The 22116-nt window shown below is 52.5% G+C and overlaps 1 protein-coding gene across 1 annotated transcript; it reads left to right on the forward strand.

The window, feature by feature from the left end:
- The first annotated feature begins 4341 nt into the window (after positions 1-4341).
- LOC144720463 (guanylyl cyclase inhibitory protein-like) lies at positions 4342-11183 on the forward strand. The gene is made up of 5 exons (XM_078597266.1): positions 4342-4421; positions 6307-6442; positions 9321-9470; positions 9750-9852; positions 11074-11183. The coding sequence occupies exons 1-5, from the start codon at positions 4342-4344 to the stop codon at positions 11181-11183; spliced, it is 579 nt and encodes a 192-aa protein (XP_078453392.1).
- Positions 11184-22116: the final 10933 nt, after the last annotated feature.

The following is a 22116-nucleotide window of genomic DNA, read 5'->3' on the forward strand; positions in this document are numbered from 1 at the left end:
AAACTTTGCTTTTGTGACCAGGACAGTGATATTTTGAAGTGTACCTATTTTCAATGAGAAAACGGGCGAATCTGTGTCTTTTCGTTCACACAAAGTCAGAAGAAAACAACAACCAGATTTATAAATGAGTAGTTTGTCGAGATTTTTCGATTATACTGTAAATCATAAGAATAGGGTTTTCCCTTTTTTTCTGGCAACAAAACTGAAACCTTTTTACAAGGAATCATGTCTGCATTAACCACAATGCTTGTGGTCAGAAAGCCAAAAACACATACTCTGATAATATATGTATTGTCTTTGAAACTGATTGGTCCACACCAGAGACAGCTTTCTGATAGGTCCACACCAGCTGTCTCTGGTGTGGACCAATCAGTTTCAAGGACAATGCATATATTATTAGAGTATGTTTTTTTTTTGCATTCTGACCACAAGTATTGTGGTTAATGCAGACATTATTCCTCGTAAAAAGGTTTAAGTTTTGTTGCCAGAAAAAAGGGGAAAACCTATTCTTATATTTTGGTACTGGCAAAGGAGGTCTCATGATACTGTAAATCACTTTCACAAATCAGCCCCCAAATGTAGTCTCCCATCATGTTCTCGTTATACTGTCCTTGGTAGCGGCGTTCCAAGTCCAGTATATCCTGGTGGAAGCGCTCGCCTTGCTCCTCCGAGTACGCTCCCATGTTCTCCTTGAATTTATCAAAATCATCATCAAGGATATGGACTTTAAGGGACATCCTACAACCCATTGTGCTGTAGTTTTTCACCAGAATCTCAACCAGCTCCACGTAGTTTTCGATTTTGTGATTGCCCAGGAAGCCACGAACCACTGCGACAAAGCTGTTCCAAGTCGCTTTCTCCTTACTAGTGAGCTTCTTGGGGAATTCATTGCACTCCAGGATCTTCTTTATCTGTGGTCCGACAAAGACACCGGCTTTGACCTTTGCCTCAGACAGCTTAGGGTCGGAAGAAGTCTTGAAGGTACTTGAAGGCTGCCGACTCCTTATCTACAGCTTTAACAGATTGTTTCATAAGGCCCAATTTGATGTGCAGCGGTGGCATCAGCACCTTCCGGGGGTCCACCAGTGGCTCCCACTTGACGTTGTTCCTCCCCACAGAGAACTCGGTCTGCTGTGGCCAGTCCCGCCTGTGGTAGTGCGCCTTGGTGTCCCTGTTGTCCCAAAGGCAAAGATAGCAGGAAAACTTGGTAAAACCGCCTTGGAGAGTCATCAGGAATGCCACCATTGTGAAGTCTCTGTTGACCTCCCAGCCATACTCATCATACTTCAAGGCGTCCAGCAAGGTCTTGATGCTGTTGTAATCCTCTTTGAGGTGCACCGAGTGAGCCAGGGGAAGAGACGGGTACTTGTTACCATTATGGAGCAGCACGGCTTTGAGGCTCCTTGATGAGCTGTCAATGAAGAGGCGCCACTCATTCTGGTTACAGGCGATTCCGATTGCCTTGAACAGACTGGTCACATTGTGGCAGAAGCAGAGCCCATCTTGACGGGTGAAGAAGCTGCAACAAGGTTGGTGACGCTTCCTCTGATCTGCGACTTGCACACTTTCATCCAACAAGTTCCACTGCTTGAGCCTAGACGTCAAAAGCTCGGCATTGGACTTGGTGAGACCAATATCTCTGATCAAGTCGTTGAGGTCTTTTTGGTTGGGGCAGTATGGGTATCTCTCCTCAGCTCCACCTCTCAAATTGTCATCTGGATCTACAACGTCTTACTCGCTCTCTGACTTGCTGCTCTCTTCTAAAGACGGCTGCTCTTTCTTCGGAGGAGTGGGTACGGGGAGCTCATGGCAGTGTGACACCGGGGCAATGGATGAAAGAAGGTCCGGATACGTGATAGCAGGTGCATTCTTGCCAGTCCGACGTATGGAAGGGTCCACCATGCACAAGTATCAGTTGCTTGAGTGGTCAGTGAGTTCCCGCAAAATGCTTGAGATAGCGAGCTTCATGGCTCTCTTTTCCCCTCTATACCATCCTACAAAAACACATTTATTTCACCCATGACTAATGTGTAAGAGATTCTCGCGACATTTTTCATATATGATGTATTTTTTCAATAACATTGAAAAGTGTAAAACATTTTAAAATTAATTTAAAATTTAAAACTTTTACAATTTTAAACATTGTAACAAATTTTACAACGTAAAATTGTGAGCAACAATTGTCCATCTTACCTTCCAGAGTTTTTTTGGATTGCTCGCAGGTGAAATGAGGTGCCCAGGGTTTGTCTTGATCCCCGACAGGCATGTCGAAATATGCCTTGTCGGCCTCACACATCTTAGCAGATGCTTCCACGGAGTAATTTTTCGCTCTTGTCTTGATAAATTGGCCGCAGACATAGCAAAATGCGTCTGCCGGATGCTTGCAGCCTCTATCTGCATTTTTCTGCCATCTCAGAAAAATGCAGATATGTATCCACTTAGGCAGCTGGAACTAAACTGAACTGGTGGGCTTAAGGCCCCTGTATTTATACTACTATTTATATTATTGGAAAGTTCTAGAATGTTCTAGAAGTAACTCAATTTTTACTCAGCACTGAATCTATCTGGAATGTTCTGGAAAATAGGTAAATTTCAAAATATCACTGTCCTGGTCACAAAGCAAAGCTTGTGGTGAATAATAGCCATTCTCTGTACTTTTGAGGAATACGCAATTAGGAAATAATACTAGCCAGGAACAAAAATAGAATAAAAAATTGTTACACAGTGTATTGGTTAGCGTACTGCGCTACGAATCGGGCGATTCGAGTTCGATCTCCGCTCACGACCAATTACAGTGGCGAGTATTTAAACCGGTCTTGGGCCTCCCCTAGGTCGACTCAGTCTCAAATTATTACCTGGTGCGTTGTGTCAAAATCGCCACGAGGGAGACAAAGACGGCCGGGCGTGGTGCTAGCCACCCACCCCCTCGTATGCCGTGCCAGCCTTCATAGGTGCTCACTAACAGCACTTTCTCCAACCGTCTATTAAGGCCATCTGTGTCTTTATGTGTGTGTGTGTGTCTTTGTGTGTGTGTCTTTGTGTGTGTGTGTGTTTGTGTGTGTGCGCGACTCATGCGGAGATGATTACACGAAGCTGCGTGTCAGCCCGGCTCTGACGCGCGATCCGATCTTCATTTCGCTAATTGTCAAATCCACTCGGCGTCGAGCGCACGAGTCAGCCGCGGGGTTTGGAGGCTTGCGCACGCGTGGAAGGGCGGGCGGGCAGACGATTTGACGCCTGCCTCTGATTTAGCAGGGGGACCCACCCCCTCTTTAGTGGACACTTCTCACCCCACTCCTCCCACCAGCAGCTCCCTACCCCCCCCCCCCCACGACACGCGTGTATATATATAATACTCTAGACCGCACGTGCTATCACCTGCGCATCGCCATCTGTAGAGGACGCTCTCGGCACAGGTATTCGACGCTCGTCTCAGACTAAAGCGACGTTTGGCGGCTCTCTCGCGGTGCTCTCGGGTCGGCTACCGCGTGTGGCTCGGCACACGATGTCCGACGTTCCCACAGCTGTCATACCACACGGTTCACTCCGTCTTCTTGTGCAGGGAAATCGAGTTTTTCAGGTCCATACGGCGTACAGCCGTTTCAATACGGGCAACATTTTTTTGGGACTATTTGTTTGTGTGTTCCTCCCTTGTGATGGGACTTTGTAGGATGAACGTTGAGATTTATAAGGGCACGGGGTGACCAATAAGATCTGAAATTGTATGTTATAAGGTAGGGGCACTGATAAGGGGTTGACAGGTATGTGTCCCGCTCCGAGCACGTGGAGCGAAACGTTTTATCATAGTCTAATTATCATGCAATCAACGTGATCATCCAATCATCCTAATTTCGTCATCACTAAAATCATTTCTTCATCATTACATTTTATAATGTATCATCATTGTCATCATCATCCATTGTCAAATATTATTGCATCGGTTGTACCCTGTGTGTGTACATGTACCCTGTGTGTGTACCCTGTGTGTGTACATGTACCATGTGGGGAGCGGTGGCGCAGCGGTTAGCACTCTGCGCGACAAAGCCGACGACCCAGTTCGATTTCCCGCTCACTACCAACACCAGTTACGATTCCTTGTATTTGAACCGGTCCTGGGGCTCCACTGGGTCGACGCATCTCCAAATGAGTAAACATCGCTACTCGAGAAACGAGGGCGGTGGTGGTGGCCACACCACCCCCCCTAGTGGGCCGTTCCGGCCTTCATAAGTCCTGCTTACTCGCTAACAACACTTGCCACAAAAGTCTGTTAAGGCTATACGGTGGACATTTGTCTTGTGTACATCGTGCAGGCTCAGCCGCAGCGCACTGATCACTGTCGCGATGGGGCTGGCGAGCAGCGGCAGCGGCGAGCGAGCGGGTAGCGAGCGCAGCGTGGCCCATCACCTTCACGAGTGGTACAGGTGCGAGGGTGCACGCGTGTCCGTGTGTCCGTGCGTGTGTGCGTGTGTGCGTGTGTGCGCGTGTGTGTGTCCCCGTGTGTGGGCACGCGTGTCCGTGTGTGCGTCCGTGTTTGTGTGCGCGCGTGTCCGTGTATGTGTGTGTGCACGCGTGTGTGTGGGCACGTGTGTGTGTGTGCATGTGTGTGTCCACGCGTGTCAGTATGTGTGTGTGCACGCGCGGAGGAGGAGCCATGGCGCAGTGGTTAGCGCCGCTGAACTTTGAACCCGGCCACGAGGGTACAATTCCCGACTACGGTTCACATCGTTGGAGAATATCTGAACCTGTCCTGTGCCTCCTTCATGTCGACTCAGCCTTAAAATGAGTACATGGTGGGGTGTGTAATCAGCTTTGGGGATACAAAAGTGGTTGGGCGTGATATTAGCCACCCTTTTGTGCTGGTGTCGGCCTTCATATGTGCTCGCAAACAACACTTGCTCCAACAGCTTGTAACATGCTATACGGTGGATCTGTGTAGTTGTTTCTAGTCTGTGTGTGCGTGACACAGTGGGGAACACAGGTGGCGCACAGACACGCACGCACAGACACGCACGCACAGACACGCACGCACAGACACGCACGCACAGACACGCACGCACAGACACGCACGCACAGACACGCACGCACAGACACGCACACACAGACACGCACGCACTCTGGTACATCCCAGAGGAGAATGCAGAAGTGAGCGAATGAATTAATTCCCAGGACTTCTTCCACTCGTACGATCCACCACACGCGGCGAGATCGGGGAGATGAAACTGTTTTCATTACGGAGACAAAACGATAACGGCGGAGGTCATTAGATGCGTAAAGGGATTTCAAGAGCAGCGATGATGAAAAGTCTCCGAAAAAAACAACGCGCTGCCGGGAATTGCCCCCGAAGAATGTGAGAGCGAGATAACGACCGGAGACACCGCCTCCCTGCCTCTCCAGACAGTAGATTATAGCAGCAGCAGCAGCAGCAGCAGTCACCCTCCCGTCTAGTGCCGTACAGATGGATTCAAGCAATCCACCATCCCCCTGCCTTCTCGCTCATCTGTTTAAAGAAGGGCCACTGCCCGAACCGTCGGCGCTAGCAGTTGTTAGCGCACCGGGAAATGAACCTTGCCGATCTGACTTTAGATTCCCCGGCCACGGCTGACGTCAGTGGCGAGTAAAATGTGAACCAGTGTTGCGCTCCGCATTGAAAAGAGTGGTGAAGTATGGTCAAACAACCCCCACGTGACCGACAAGGTGTGGTGAAGCCTACACAATTGCAATGCATCATGAATATAATGAAGGCGGTGTTCATAAGTCGCGCGGTGAATGTATGGATTTTTGTTTTATCTCATTGCAAATCCAGGATAAATATGAATCAACACAATTTTGCAGGAAGCGACTCGTGTGTTTGTTTTCGAATATGCACCCACCTGTTCCATCCTCACGAATGTGGCATTTACAACTCTTGTCATGTTCCGGTCTCCATTGTCCCACCCCTATCACATCCCCTGCCCGTGACCACCGCCTCCTCCACTTCACAAGCCCCCCGCTTCCAGCTGACCATACCGATATTGCCTCCAGCCACGCCCCCACCTCCTCCGGTCGTACTTCGCCCTCGTTTGACGACGCCCCGACCTCCCCTGGCCCTTCTACGACCTCCAGTGACATCGCCCTGACCTCCTTCGGCCTTGGCACTACTGCCCTTGGCCATGAGCCGACCTCCCCTGATCGCCCGTCGACGTCCAATAACCGTGCCCTGACCTCTCCACTATTCGTGTCCCCGCCTTTCCTGGCCATGGCCCCCGCCTCCCTCTGGCCATGCCTGCGGTCACCCCTGGCCGTGCCCCTGTATGCGGCTGCCCCCAGGAAGTTCATGCGCGAGTGTCCGAGCGGAATGATCACGCAGCACGAGTTCAGGCGCCACGTGTGCGCCGCGGGGGCGCTGGGCCCCGGCTCGGCCGAGTACGCGGAGCGCCTCTTCAGCACCATGGACACCAACGCGGTGGGTGCGCCAGCAAGCGAGTGTGTGTCTGTGTGTATGTATATATGTATTATGCGTGTGTCTGTGTGTGTGTGTATTACGCGTGTGTCTTTCTGTGTGTGTATTACACGTATGTGTGTGTGTGTGTATTACACGTATGTCTGTGTGTGTGTATTACACGTGTGTATGTGTGTGTGTGTATTACACGTGTGTATGTGTATGTATTACACGTGTGTCTGTGTGTGTGTGTGTATTACACGTGTGTCTGTGTGCGTGTGTCTAGTGTAGCGGTTAGCGCGCTGCGCTGCGAACCCGGCGACCTGAGTTCGCTTCCCGCTCACGAGCAACATCGATGACGAAATATCTAGAGGCCCTCTCCTATGTCGACCCAGCCTTAATCGAGCACCTGGTGTGTTGTCTAAACATCAGCATTGTGGGTATATGTGGCCAGGTGTGGTGCTGGCCACCAAACCTCCCGTGTGCCGTGCCGACCATCGTAGGTGCGCGCTGACTCTACTGACCCCAACAGTCTGTTAAAGGCTATACGGGGAATATTTGTCTTTTTGTGTTTGTATCTGTGTGTTTGCAATTGTAATTGTGTGTTTGTGTGCGAGAATTAAACCATTTATGTGTTCACACTGACGCAGTACCCATGTAAGAAGGCGAATATTATGTTTGGTGAATCAGACATTGACTGTCAAGTGTGGGCTACAGGAAATTGAAAATAATACAGTATACATACTGCATGCGTGGGTCAAGGATATGCAAATTATGGGTTTACATGGAATAATCACCTCCTTTCACTTTAATTAGTGCCTTAGTATATAACTATGTGTACAGCTGGTGCATGTGTGTGTGTGTATCTGTGTGTGTGGAGGGGAGCGGTGGTGGTGTGGTTAGTGCACTGCGCTCCGAACCCGGCAACCCGAGTTCGATTCACGCTCACAGCCAAACACCAGTGACAATTATCTTAACCGGTCCTGGGCCTCCCCTAGGTCGACTCAGCCTCGAGTGAGCACTTGGCGCGCTGTGTGAAATATCAGCACTGGGGAGACAAAGGCGACCGGGCGTGGTGTTTGTTAAGGAAGTCACCACCCACCCACTCGTGTGTCGTTCCGGCCTTCATCGGTGTCCGCTAACAGCACTTGACCAGCGAGTCTGTTAAGGGGAGGTCTTCGTGTGTGTGTGTGTGTGTTACACGTGTGTGTGTGTGTGTGTTACACGTGTGTGTGTGTGTGTTACACGTGTGTGTGTGTGTGTATTACACGTGTGTGTGTGTGTGTGTATTACACGTGTGTGTGTGTGTGTATTACACGTGTGTGTGTGTGTGTATTACACGTGTGTGTGTGTGTGTATTACACGTGTGTGTGTGTGTGTATTACACGTGTGTGTGTGTGTGTATTACACGTGTGTGTGTGTGTGTATTACACGTGTGTGTGTGTGTGTGTTACACGTGTGTGTGTGTGTGTTACACGTGTGTGTGTGTGTGTATTACACGTGTGTGTGTGTGTGTGTATTACACGTGTGTGTGTGTGTGTATTACACGTGTGTGTGTGTGTGTATTACACGTGTGTGTGTGTGTGTATTACACGTGTGTGTGTGTGTGTATTACACGTGTGTGTGTGTGTGTATTACACGTGTGTGTGTGTGTGTGTGTATTACACGTGTGTGTGTGTGTGTGTTACACGTGTGTGTGTGTGTGTATCTGTGTAAGTTTGCCAGATCTACAATCATCATTTTTTTTGGCTTGTTAATCATCGATGTGAAATGTAATGGGCGCAGCTTCAAAGTCTTCTCCCGATCCCCACCCCATCCACTTCAAATGCTAATCACGGCCCCTGCCCTCAACGGGGGGGGGGGGGGGGGGGGCAGCGGGGGGGAGCGGCAGACGCTGCTGCCAAGGGTCGAGATCTGAGCTTCAGATCTTTAATTGGACGTTAATTGGAAATAATTTCATTTGGCTGTTTGTCATTCGCGAATCCTGGCCCGTGGCGAGGGGTCGGGGCGGGGTGTGGGGGTTGGGGTGCGATGTGTGTCGAGTGCGTGTGTTTAACTTCTTTCGCACCGTACGTAGCCAACCGTGATCATCAAAAGTGCGAGTAAGCGCTGTATCAGAGCTGGGATATTTGCTTATTTACGTAATCGATCACTCTACCGATGTAGCGGTTCGATTACTCCAATGTGTGCTGCTGGGTACCCGAGTAATTGAGCACGGAAATTGTAGCCTATTGCCATTTTGAGTCGACATCAAGCCGATTAATCCACTGGCTCTGTCTGTCACGGAACGCTGCGTTGTGCCGTCACTCTGCGGGTCAGAAGCAGACGCGGCACGAGCTGCAGGCTCTCGGTGGGCGCTGTGTGCCAGGGGGCTGTCTGGTGAGGGACATGCCGCGTGCCGCCCACTTATCAGTCCACTGCTGGATGCCCTCACCTCACGCCGTCGTGATTTGACCATACTTCACCACGATTATCCAGAGCGGGTTGTGACAAGTTCGGGTGTGCCACTTGGTGCTGTCACGCTATTCCGTTCTACCGTCCCCACGTTTAAGGCAGTGGCTCTCAACATTTACTGCAGCCTTGCATCCCTTTGCTACTCTATCGTAAAAAAAAAGTATAATGTTCATGAACACGTAGGTCTGATGAAACAAAGTATTTGTACTTACATGCCCGTGCGTAATTTGTTTCGACAATTTACCTTCTACAAACAGTTGCCACGTCTCGCACCCCCAGCGTGCACCCCGAGTTAAGAACCAGAGGTCCAAGATGTTGCCGTCACGTGGCGTCTCACTGCGCTACGTCAACCATCACAGCGTCACGCCGCGCAGCGTGGTGCCGCCAGACACTCAACCCATCATCCTGCCGGGAGGTGCATAAATCGAGTACCACTTTGCACACGCAGGACGGCGCCGTGGATTTCCTGGAGTTCGTGACGGCGCTCAGCCTCCTGCTCGAGGGCTCGCCCCAGCAGAGGCTCCACTGGTCCTTCCAGCTGTGCGACCGGGACAGCGATGGGGCCATCACCAGAGCCGAGATGTTGGAGATCATGAACGTGAGAATCTTGCCTGCACCACCACCACCACCACCACCACCATCGCTTCATGTTTATCCCGAGGCGCCCTGCGGCGGAGACCTCGACGTGCCACGTGGCCCTGTGCGGTGCAAGGTGGACGCGCCAGCGGCCTGCACGCGGGCGTATGGCCACCTCCTCGAGGAGGAGGTGGCCATACCCTGGCTTGCCAGGAGAAGGCAGCACAGCAAGTGAACTCATCGCCACCTGTTCCCATCGCACTGCCCCCACCCCCCGCCCCCCAACGCCCGTACCACGCAGGCCGTGTGCCGGATCGACGTGGCCCTGGGTGGCGGAGACGGCTCCCTGGGCCCTGTGGAGTGCACGGAGCGCATCTTTGCCGGCCTCGACAAGGATCACGACGGTACGCGACAGCTGATGTCCCCGTGCGCGCGACCAGCGTGGCACGAATTGGCTGCACAGACACGGGCGCCGTCGGTTGGCCGACTGAGATGACTGGCAGCTGTGCTCCCCACTGTGCCACTTGGCTGCGTTTTATCCACCCGGCACTCGGCTCGATGTTGTGAGCGTCGCTCCTCCACTCTCCGTTGCTTTTGGAGGGCAACTGCCTCCAACTGGCCCAGTAGTGTCCTTCACGACAAAGACAAAGATCGCCCTATAGCCTTCACATACTGTTAGGGCAAGTGCTGTTAGCGAGCACCTATGAAAGCAGGCACGGCACACGAGGGGGGTGGGTGGGTGGCCAGCACCACGCACGACCGCCTTTGTCTCCCAAGTGGCGATGATTACACACCTTACCAGGTACACATTTTGAGACTGAGTCGACCTAGGGCAGGCCCAGGACCGGTTTAGATAAAAGTCACCGGTGTTGGCTGTGAGCGGGAATCAAACTCGATTTGTTTTGGGTCTGTCCCCTTATCACATATACACATTCAATGGGACAATGCATCATTTAATCATTTTACGTATCCCACTCTTCACTCGGCCACAGTCATTCCGCGCGTGTTTCACAGCAGGCGCGGCCCATGGTCGGGATTGATTGGCCACTGGCCGCGTGCCTGAGCGGTTGCTCTGATTTCATGAACTCGACGGAGGAGGCCGCAGACTTGGGACACACGGGCTCACACCCTCGCGTTGACCCATGCGCGTGTTGGCCATGATGGACCACGCCTGTCATTGCGATGCATTGGAGGTGGCGGAGGGTTGGTGAATCGCGCAAAGATCGTTGTGTGTCAGACACACACATTTCAGGGCTTCGGTGTCCGGTGGTGACAGTACAGCAAGTAGGATTATTATTCATACAGGTTTGAGTTTTAGTTTTATTCTCTCCAATACCGGAGTTGCGAGTTAAAATCCCGAATGGAAGAGATCAACTTAGTCAATCATCATTTCTCCAGGGTCGGTAAAATCTAAACAACCGCATAAAGGAAGCGCGCAGCCGTTCTATGTACAGACTTGTGTTTTTGTCACATGAATGTGGAATTTCCACAACCGAGATGGGCACCTTCCCAGCTCTCAGTAGATAACGAAGACACGAGGACCCTCCTCGCGCGTCGTGCCACGTGCGACCTTGACCTTCACCCTGACCTTCACCCTGACCTTCACCCTGACCTTGACCGTGCAGCGCTCATCACCCTGGAGGAGTTCACGGAGGGCGCCTTGGCGGATGCGTGGCTCCTCAGCACCCTGCAGTGCGACCCGGCTCGCATGCGCGTCCAACCCAAATCCTGCTGAGTCGAAGTCGAGGGGAGGGGGCACCCCACCCCCCCCCCCCCCCCACACGCCTCCTCCCCTCTCCCCCTCGTTCTCCCGCTCCTCCACCCGAGCCGGGTGTTAGGGAGAGAGTTGAGGGGTAGGGGCATTGCCAGTCGGGGTCTATTGAGCCCTCTGCTCTGGCAGAGGGTCCACGTGGTCGCGCGATTATCCACTCCTTACAGCGGTGCGTGGAGGAGTCCTATCGAGGTGCAAAGAGTTGAATCCGACGTCCGTTCTACGGCCACGTCAACACATTAATTCGAGTTTTAGATTAGTGTGCCAGGGCAGGATCCTCCTGCCCAAGGGGCCTGAGACACGGTGTGTGCTTGCTTTGCTTGAATCAATTAGAACGTTGTTATTCACGAGAATTATAGGGGCACGTTGGTGAATAGTTGAAGGTTTGTTATCGTGTGTGGCTTTGATGAACGGATTTTTTTGTTTGTTATATATTCATCGTATTACGGTTAACAACTGGTTCGTAAGAAATTTAAATCCTAAATAATCAATTGGCTAAACACCCCAGCAGAATCAATCAGTGAGAACAATCCGGATTAAAACAGATGGATATGAATCAACCATGCGTTTTATTATTATTATTATTATTTTTAAATCTCAAGGGCATCTGGTGGCAACATGGATAGACAATGATGAGCAAGAGGTCTCGTTTGACACCGCCACGTGCTCAGGGCGTGCCCTTTATTACGATCTGGCCCTTGCTGTCGAGGCCACATCGCTTAGAGGCTGGTCCTGCCTGTGCTTGCATATTCCCAGAAGTTGTACAATGAATATTCACAGGACAGATTTCTCTGAAATACCACCCTTGTTACATATCTCACGGATAGATCTCGATGCTCTGTTCAGCAAGGAGTGAGCCAATTTATTAAATATCAATTTAGCTTGCTCGGTAATTTATTTTGTTCTGTTTTCAAAACTTTGTTACCAGCACACAGTCGCATACTCTTGTGAATTATATCACAGAGTCACAGCTAGAGTGAGCCGTGTGTCAAGTGCCCACTGCAGGAACTCGTGTGACCTGGAGTTCCTGCCCCTGACATGGCCCAATCGGTAGCGTGTTGACTACTTGGTGCAGAATATCGCAGCTCGAACCAAGCAGGCCGCCCTAGTGACTATGAATTGTGCACCGTCCGCTTCGAAGTAGCTATTAAATATCCCATAACGTTCTTGGAGAGAAAGAGAGAAGGCAATCGTGTACTAACTCGCATCGTCCAAATGTATGTGCAGTTGGAAAAATATGACCCGAATGTGACCGAATTGTAATAACGAGATAGCAACACCTCTTCCCATCGGCCAACGATACCCACTTGCAGGCCGGTGTTGCCACTGGTGGTCCCCTAGGCTTGTCTTCCACATGGAAAGGAACGGTTTAGCCGGGATGTTATGTCAGGTGCGTTCAGATGCCGAGGCATTTACGCATCCGACAAATGCAAATCCTAAGTCTGTTCCTCGAGTTGTCTTCACAGCCTTCCTCCTCACCCCCCCTCCACCACCACCCCCCCCCCATGCCTGACATTTAAACGTTCGTTATTTAATTTCGAAACACGCGGGGAACTCAGCTCAGAGCTGCCTCCTCACCCTCCTCCTTCCGCACAATTCCCCCGTCGCTGCCCCCGGCGATGCGTAATTGGCGGATGTTTTTGAAAGGGAAATGATGGCGACGTCTTCCTTCATTACATCTCTCGACGCGTGGGGGTGTGGTGGCGGTCGCGGTGGCGAGATTCCTCACGGCTCGCTCACCTCGGCGAGGTGGATCTCACAGAGTTTGGCAAACGTGAAGGATGACCAGCACGGGTCTTCATCGCGAACATCTTACACAATCAGAATCTTCAATATAATATGTTATCATCATCGGAATCGACACACATTATTATTATTATTCATCGTAAAATATCAGCAGTTAAAAATCAATATCATCTTCATCTTAAATCTTTCCACATCAAAAAGCATGTTGAGCAGTGACGCAGTGGCCAGCAGTTTGGCCACTGGTTGCAAAGGTTCGCTGTTCGGCACCCAGCGGCAGCCCTGGTTATTACTGCGGTGGTGCTCGGTATGAATGATAATCATAAGCACCGTCTCTTTCACAGTTTACGTTGAAGATTCCGTGACAAGTTGTCCATTATGTGCCGGCGTCCATGGTTCAAATTTCCCTAATTTTAAAAATGACGCTGCAAATTACTCAATTGGAATAACGAATACACGGCAATCATCGCCGCCTCCTGCAAAACAAAATTGACAGAACCTTCCTAAAAGAGAGGCATGAGACTCGGCGAGGCTTACATGGGAAAACAAGAAGCATAATAATTATCGTCCATCATCAAAAACCATCACCCAATGCACCATAAAACATCATCCATTATCACAAATAATTCTCATCATCAAGAACCCGAACTGTATAAAATACATTTGTTTTGTATCAACTGACAAGGCACAGGTTTGATTTCCCAAGTGGGAATGAATTTAGGTGCACGTCAGGAACGTTACAAATAATGACGCGAACGTGAGACTCAATCCCGTGTGGATCACGGCCACGTGGCATTGAGGGCGGTTAGGAGTTCCCCCCCCACCCAACCCTCCCCGCCCACCCTGCAAATCCTCCTCATTTGTGGTCATGAATTATTGGTGATGTAGCTGCCAGCACGTCACGGGTCACTCACCAGGGCCTCCAGCAGCCGCGCGGTCTTCATCCGCCAGTCCAAGGTGGGTGGGGGTGGGGGTGGGGGGGGGGGCGAACAGGTGAGGGGTGAGCGGGGCTCTGCTGTGTTCACCATCCACCCCCTGCCCCTTGCGCCCCCCCCCCCCCCACTGTCGCCTGCGCCCGCCTCGGCTACAGCAATATTCGTCACACATCAATGCCGCAATACGTGGTGGGAGTAGTGGCTAGGTGGTTTGTGCACTGCGCTATGTGAACCCCTGCGGAATATTTTTACATTTTTTATTTGGGCACGCTTGTTTTTGTCCTGATTTATATTTGCTTTATTGCTGTTGTTGAGTTTTATTTGTTCTTGCTCTTGTCATATTGGTGGCCCAGGATCACTCTTGCAAATGGCATTCACCCTGGTCTCTTGGGTTCTCACCACGGCTAACATCTGTGGCGAGTAATATCTGGGCCGGTCCTGGTTCCGTTTTTCACCGTCCCGCATTGACCAGAATGGTGAAGTATGGTCAAACATATCCCCATGAACAACATGGCATGGTGGAGACCTTCATCAGTGGAACGACAAATGCCTTTAAATATCAATCGATTAAACATAAATTTTAAACATTACATTACAGGCAGTGTCCACTGCTGGACTGACAGGTTCAATATTCACCCATACCGTAATTTTTCAATCCACTGTTCGATGAAGTAGACTGATAAATAATAATACAATTATTTAGATGTATAAGTTGTCCTTAAACAATGGATCCGAGAGCACCATGCCCGCAAAGAGAAAAAAACAAGTGAGAATACATTGGGGGAAAGCGGGGGGGGGGGGGGAGTCTACTGAGACACAATAAAGACCTCGGGAGGAGGCAAATTGTAAACAGTTGGTGGGGCCTTCAGCTGGCATTTAAATGTCTCTATCGACTCCGAGTTGCTCACCTCGTGTTAGTGAACGTGTGTTAGCTATGAACGCCAATAAACCACCATCCCTTGTGTGAGCGGAATGCGACCGGCGTCTCTGGCTGGGGAGTCGTCGTCTGCGTGAAGGAGCCTCGCGCGTTCACGGTGCTGACTGTAACCGCCAACATGCCGCGGTGCATAGCGCGCGGTTGGATTTGCCAAACAAAATTAATCCAATGGGTCAGAGCAGATATTGGCACCACCCAAGTAAGATATCTAAAATGTACTCGCAGCGACGTACGCGGCTAATAATAATAGTTAATGAATTAATAAACCCACTCATTCCCAATGCTTATTGTATAATTAATTAACTGATATTTGGCCACTTTGAACTACTGGGACCGCTGCAGTTATGCCACCGTGACAAGTAGGCTGGGCTCGCCGACTGAATCGTTGGTGATGGCTCCACCGAGCGGAAACATCCCACGAGAAGAAGCCGACAACACGACGCCTCCCGTGGCGTTAGCCCCGACTGGGGAGGCTCACCGGGGCGAGTGTCGCGGGCTTCACCAACGGGTCAGATGGAGGCGCCGCGTCTGAGCTTTGCTCTCGTTGCGTTATCGGGCCCTGCTGGGCAGGTTCCGGACGTGCCAAGGTCTCTGTGATGCCAACCTCCACCGTCGGGGTCTTCGTGACAACCCGCACTGCAGCTGCGGCACCGGACGAATCACGTCGCGCATCCTTGATGACTGTCCGCTGGCTAAGTTCAGCGGAGCGCCTGCGAGCGCTGCGTGTGGCCACCGAGGGCGCGAGCGCTTGGCTCGGTGATTCCGCACTCGCTGAGTGAATTCCCTCCGACCAAGCGACCCTCACGGAGGGTTGCGCGCGGTGGCCTCTCCTCTCCCCCGTTCTCATTCGTCGGTTCGTCGGCAAACGTGTTGAGCGCGCACAAAGTGAACTTTCAAAAGGAGATTCAGAGGGCGCCTATTCCATTCCCGTTGTCGCAAGGAGCACAGCGGGAGTCGTCGGCCGCTGCTCCTGCGGCGCTACGCGGTGAGCGGCAAAAGGGAAGTGCAGAAAATAAGCCGCTGCCGTGATTCCTGTGCTGCCCAGCCGTCACCGATCCGCGTTGACCAACGTGGTGAAGTATGGCCAAACGGCCCCCGCTATCCGAATGGCGTGGGGGCGGAGTGCCTCACGTCCCTTCGTGGATGGACAGAGGGGGCTGTGCCATGCACATCTCGGCGTCGCGTTGCCATGAGATGAGAGAATATCCATTCATCTTTGTCACAGTGAGCATCGTGACATCGTCTCCCCTTGGAAAATGCTGTCACAGAGCTACTTCCTAATTGCCTTCAATTACCTTCTATCCACGCTAGGTGGGGGTGCTCTTCCTATCCACATGCCCCTGATGTCGAGGTGTTCGTCGCTTGGCAGTCAGGCCAATTTGATGTTAGTTTTCTTGGCAGCCCACACGTTCTTGAATGTCTCTCCATCCCTCCCTCTCTCCATCCTACCAGCCAATCAGTCAGCAAACATTTTCGTAATAGAGCAGCCCACGTTCTTTGGACGTGATCGTCCATCAATCCGTCGTTCCCTCCAGCCAGCCAGCCGGCAACACGTTTGTTTCTTTAAAGTTTAAGAATGTGAATTTGCCGATTTTAGTGAAAAAGTACTTAATTATGTTTTGGTATGCAGTCCCTGGATAGCGGGGCTGAGACCATCAACTCGCTACAATCACGAACCAGTTTTAATGCCTGGCGGCTGAAACCCGAATTCGAACTCGAGCATCTATTTCTCAGAAGAGGCAACTGATCGTGTCTGACGAGGCCGTTATGGAGCGCCCGAGGCAGCCGGCCTCCTCGGGCGCGCGCGACCTTGAGATGGATGAGATGACGGCTCTCGCGTCCCAACATGAAATGCCCATCTCCAACGGGATGCATGCCGAGAATTCTAAAGTAGATGCCCCAATTCTTCTTCGTCCAGCCCATCCCTGCATGTGCGCGCGCGTGCGTACGTGGCAGTGTTTGGGCTGAATTTTCCACCGGAGAAAGAGTTATTTGGCCCACAGTGCCGCGTCTTTCCGTGAGCAGCACTGATCCCCACCTTTGTCCAAGTTTTACACCTGGCGCGGACTCATCCACAACGCGGTGATATAGGATTAGTGGTGGGTCGTGCCTCTTTGTTCTGATGTCCACGCGGTGTCCTTGTCATATTGTCCACGTGGTGTGCTGGTGTCCACGTGGTGTCGTCACCGCGTCTTGATGTCCACGTGGTCTCCCTGTCCTGCTGTAAGCCAAGTGTCTCTGTACCGCCGCGCACGCATCTACGATCAGCACGGTTGGCTACGTAGGGTGCGAAAGAAGTTAAACACACGTACACGCGGCTGCTCGCTGCCTGCTGCATGTGGCGTTGCTCTCATTTCACTGTTGGCCGCGCGTCTCATCGGAGCGCTGCGCGTGATGAAGAGAGTTGAGTGGCCTGGAGGAACCCGCGTCCTTGGTGCTGACGGCTCCCTTCATCACCGGGGCCCCGGGGTGACCGGGCAGAGCAGACCCTTCCTTCAAGCCCAGTCTCCTCACGCCTCCACCCCATATCCAGCCTCCCCCTCTACCCCCCTCATTTCTCTAACCCCCCCACCCCATCGCCATGAATCTCTCCCTCCTTCCATCCACTACCTATCCTCATTCCTATTTCTCTCCATCCTCCGCTATCCATTCGTCCACCCTATCCCATCTTCCTTGTCTCCCTCCGCAAATCAATTTGAATTATACACAGCAATATTCACCCACCCCCCCCCCACCTACTGTGAAAACTTGGTAGGGCCCTCCTGAAAACGGCATGAGCCACAGCGAGAGTTTCCTGGATAAAACAAAACCAAAAAAAATCGGAATTATAAATATAAACATTATTTATGTGAATATATTATTTATATAAACATATCATATCTTTTCATGCTCCCTCCATCCATCCTCCCCCCCATCAACAACCCTCCCTCTCCCCAGCCCCATCTCCGCCCCCCCCCCCCCCATTCTCCCTCCCCACCCTCATCGCTCCCTCTATCCATACCCCCACCCCCTCCACCCCCACGAGAAGAGCCTCACCTCTCGTTGTCTGCTCACCTCCAGGACTTTTTCTTCGGGCGCTGCCTTGGCACGGGGCGTAGCGAGTGATGAGTCGCCATGCGACTGCCTCTCGCCTTTAATTGCGTTCCTCATTTGGGAGACTCGTCGAGATGAAGGGCCGCATCAGGCGCAGAGGTTTAATTTATTCATGACCCCACATAATGGAACGATTGCATTTAAATAACCGAGGATTAACCGTGGACGCATTCGGCATCGGCGTTGCATTTCCCCATGGGCGTCTGACCCACATTGGCCGCGATGCCACGCCACGGCAGAAGCGACGGACACCTTCATGGAGATGGCGCAGTGATGTCGCGCACCGCGCGTGCTGTGAAGCCTGCCGACCTGAGTTCAACTCCCGGCCACGACTAACATCAGTGGCGAGTGATATCTGAACCGATGTCACCCCCGCACCACTCTCTTATTCACCAACCGGCACTGCGCACACGTGGTGAAGCATGGTTAAACCACCCCCATGACCGACACGGCGTGTGGAGGCCTTCATCTAGCAGTGGATAGATCACAACTGATGACGATGTCGAGTCGTACGCGGAGGTGTTTGAGCCACGTGCTTGCATGAGCGACGTCCTTGGAGGACCAGTGGTGACGTGAGAATGTGGAGTTGGTGCGCGATATCCCACCAGCGTACCCGAACGCCCCCTCAGCCCATCGTTGATCATCTGGCGACGTCTCGTGTCCCCCAACACGGCGGGAAGGTTTATTAATTACCCCTCGGCTGCGGATTAATTAGCGGGCGGGTTCCGCAATCAGGCGGCTCGCCTCTCCTCTCGCCGTGCCGCCAGGGAGCTGTGCGGGGTGGGGGGGAGCCGGCCCGGGGTTTTTATTGCGCGCCTCCGTGAGCGCTTCCCTTCGACCGCGTCCACGCCGACCTGGTTCATCAACCTCGCCTCTCGCGGCAACGTCGCCACGGGACACTGGAACAGAAAGAGGCACCAACAACCCCCCCCCCTCGCCTTTGCTGCTGGCGGTGTGAGTTTAATTGCAATAGTGGGGGGGGGGGGCGGGGGGTCCTGAAATGCCAGGCGAACCCTGGGCCCGTAGTTGACCTCTGTTCGTTGTACGCAGCCTGCCTGGTTGGACGCCACGCCCAAGGCATTGTGTGTCTGACTGTCGCGATCAAATTCTTCATTTGAGACTCCCGGAGGAATCCGTTGCACTACGAAGCTCTTATTGTTCACAGATGTCCAGCAGGTTGTGCATGGGGAGCGGTGGCGCAGCGGTTAGCGCATGCCACGCTTTGAACTGATTGGTGGCTCACAGCCACCAACACGAGTGACGATTGTTTTAACCGGTTCGGGTCAACTCAGACCACGAATCTCGCCATGCTGTCAGTCTGGGTGTGTATGTTGAGCTCCCTTCGCTTCGTACGTAGCCAACTGTGCAAACGCGTACGGTATTACTGGATTCCCATCAGTGCGCTATGCAGGACGGCTATTTCTAGAAACGGCGCCTGTAATAGATTTAGTTTCATTTTAGGGTCAGTGTTATTGGCGAATGTGTAACGTTGTCTTTGCTCTGTGTGCTTATGCACCCACCGCTGCCAAGGCGGAGGCCACGTATCTCTCTTGTTTAACGATGAGGGTGACGCTGCATTGCCCTCTGCTTCCAAGTAGCAGCTGCAGCAGCATCAGCCGAAACCAACCCCTCTTTCATACATCCTCATCAACCATCCCAGCAGTATCCAGGCTCAACCTGCTTAGCTTCTTAGCTCGTTCCGGGTCATATGGTCTTGGGCAGAACCCAATGAGGATGCACAAAGAGACGAGGCTAATAGACAGGCAGCCTTCGCTGGCTTCACATACGAAGCAAGAGGCACAATTACGGCGTTCATACGGAACACATTATTTGTGTGTGAGTCTCTATTCCAATTCAATCTGTGTGTGTGTGTGCGTGAGTCCCTATTCCTATTCCGTGGCCGCCTTCTCGATTTGCTTTCGTTTTTTGTTCGCGTAAGTGTTTTGCAATCGAGTGAAGAGAAATTGGAAACTGAATAGGTCATAACAGAAAACGAGATATTACCTCCCTTTGGAACAAGCGTGTCCCCCTCTCAAGGCCATGGCAACAACACAGTGTTTATCCGGCCTTGAATTATATTGATTTGAAAACATTTAGGATAAATTGGACAATGTTGATGAATTGTCTTTTTTGTATGCGTGTTTGGTAAAATCCATTAGTAACCAAATGTCTACATCGTAAATGATCATTTTCTTGCCCCGAAAATAAACATCATGTGCTGTTACAGATTTCGAGAACTCCTGACGAAGTGACCCAGAATGCGTGCGATCTCGTCAGATCTCAGCGCGAATCTGCGGAAGGCCCGGAGCATAGACGTGGGAGCTTAGTGCAGTACAACAGTGGCATGTTCTGCCCACGTTTTCTAGGGCCTTAGTCTGGGCTAATTATTAACGCAATTTTTTACAAATCCCGGGCAATCGGGAATTATTTGCACATTGGAGGTGGTGGTTTACTTAGCCACACAGTGTCCCAGGTCGCTTAGCCACGGGGGGGAGTGGGCTAACAATCCCTGGGGGCCAGCATTTAGATATGTGTGTGTGGGGTTTGTGTGTGTGGGGTGTGTGTGTGCGGGGTGTGTGTGGGTGTGTGTGTGTGGGGTGTGTATGTGGTGTGTGTGGTGTGTGTGGTGTGTGTGGGGTGTGTGTGTGTGCGGGGTGTGTGTGGGGTGTGTGTGTGTGGGGTTTGTGTGTGTGGGGTGTGTGTGCGGGGTGTGTGTGGGTGTGTGTGTGTGGGGTGTGTATGTGGTGTGTGTGGTGTGTGTGGTGTGTGTGGGGTGTGTGTGTGTGCGGGGTGTGTGTGGGGTGTGTGTGTGTGGGGTGTGTGTGTGTGGGGTTTGTGTGTGTGGGGTGTGTGTGTGTGTGGGAGGTGTGTGTGTGTAGGGTTTGTGTGTGGTGTGTGTGGGGTGTGTGTGGGGTGTGTGTGTGTGGGGTGTGTGTGTGCGTGGGGTGTGTGTGTGTGCGGGGTGTGTGTGGGGTGTGTGTGTGTGGTGTGTGTGTGTGGTGTGTGTGGTGTGTGTGTGGTGTGTGTGTGTGGTGTGTGTGTGTGTGGGGGGGGGGTGTGTGGGGTGTGTGTGGGGTGTGTGTGGGGTGTGTGTGGTGTGTGTGTGTGTGGGGTGTGTGTGATGTGTGTGTGGTGTGTGTGTGTGTTTGGTGTGTGTGTGTGTAGGGTGGTGTGGGGTTGTGTGTGGGGTGTGTGTGGGGTGTGTGTGGGGTGTGTGTGTGGGGTGTGTGTGGGGTGTGTGTGGGCGGGGGGCAGGGAATCTGCCTCCCCTCCTCCTCACCCCCAGCCTCCCTGAGACTGGGTTCACCCCCCCCCCCCACCACTGTGCCCCCTCTCTCCGCTCGGCGGAGTTGTTAGTGAGTCACCCCGGCACGCACACGCAGGCGTCACACTCGTCATCGCTACCCCCCTTTCGTTCACTCAGCCCCCCCCCCCCCCCAGTTGCACCCCCCTCGCCTTCCTGTCACTCATAGTTTGTTTTGTCCGTGACCGTAGTAACGAGCACCGCAAAGTTTATATCCCCCACTACCCCCCTTTAACCCTCTACACACACACACACCCCACACACCCCACACACACCACACGCACCCCACACACACAAACCCCACACACACCCCACACACACCCCACACACATACCCCACACACACACACCCCACACACACCCCACACACACCCCACACACACCCCACACACACACCCCACACACCCCACACACACCACACGCACCCCACACACACAAACCCCACACACACCCCACACACACACCCCCCACACACACCCCACACACACCCCACACACACCCCACACACACCCCACACACATACCCCACACACACCCCCCACAAACACACCCCACACACACCCCACACACACCCCACACACACACACCCCACTCACACCCCACACACACACCCCACATACACACACACACCCCACACACACACACACCCCACACACACACCACACACACCCCACACACACACACCACACACCCCACACACACCCCACACCCACACCCCACACACACCCCACACACACTCCACACACACACCCCCCACACACACACTCACCCCACACACACACCCCACACACACCCCACACACACACACCCCACACACACCCCACACACACACACACCCTATACACACAGACCACGCACTTGCCCCGCCACCCCCGCTAACGGCGGGC

Source organism: Lampetra planeri, chromosome 8, assembly GCF_965212315.1.
Source record: "Lampetra planeri chromosome 8, kcLamPlan1.2.h2, whole genome shotgun sequence".
In the NCBI taxonomy this organism is placed as follows: domain Eukaryota; kingdom Metazoa; phylum Chordata; class Hyperoartia; order Petromyzontiformes; family Petromyzontidae; genus Lampetra; species Lampetra planeri.

Coding starts and splice junctions, on each gene's coding strand:
- LOC144720463 (XM_078597266.1), top strand. CDS start 4,342: ATGGGGCTGGCGAGCAGCGGCAGCGGCGAGCGAGCGGGTAGCGAGCGC. Junction 4,422..6,306: donor CACCTTCACGAGTGGTACAG/GTGCGAGGGTGC, acceptor GGCTGCCCCCAG/GAAGTTCATGCGCGAGTGTC. Junction 9,853..11,073: donor CCTCGACAAGGATCACGACG/GTACGCGACAGC, acceptor TTGACCGTGCAG/CGCTCATCACCCTGGAGGAG.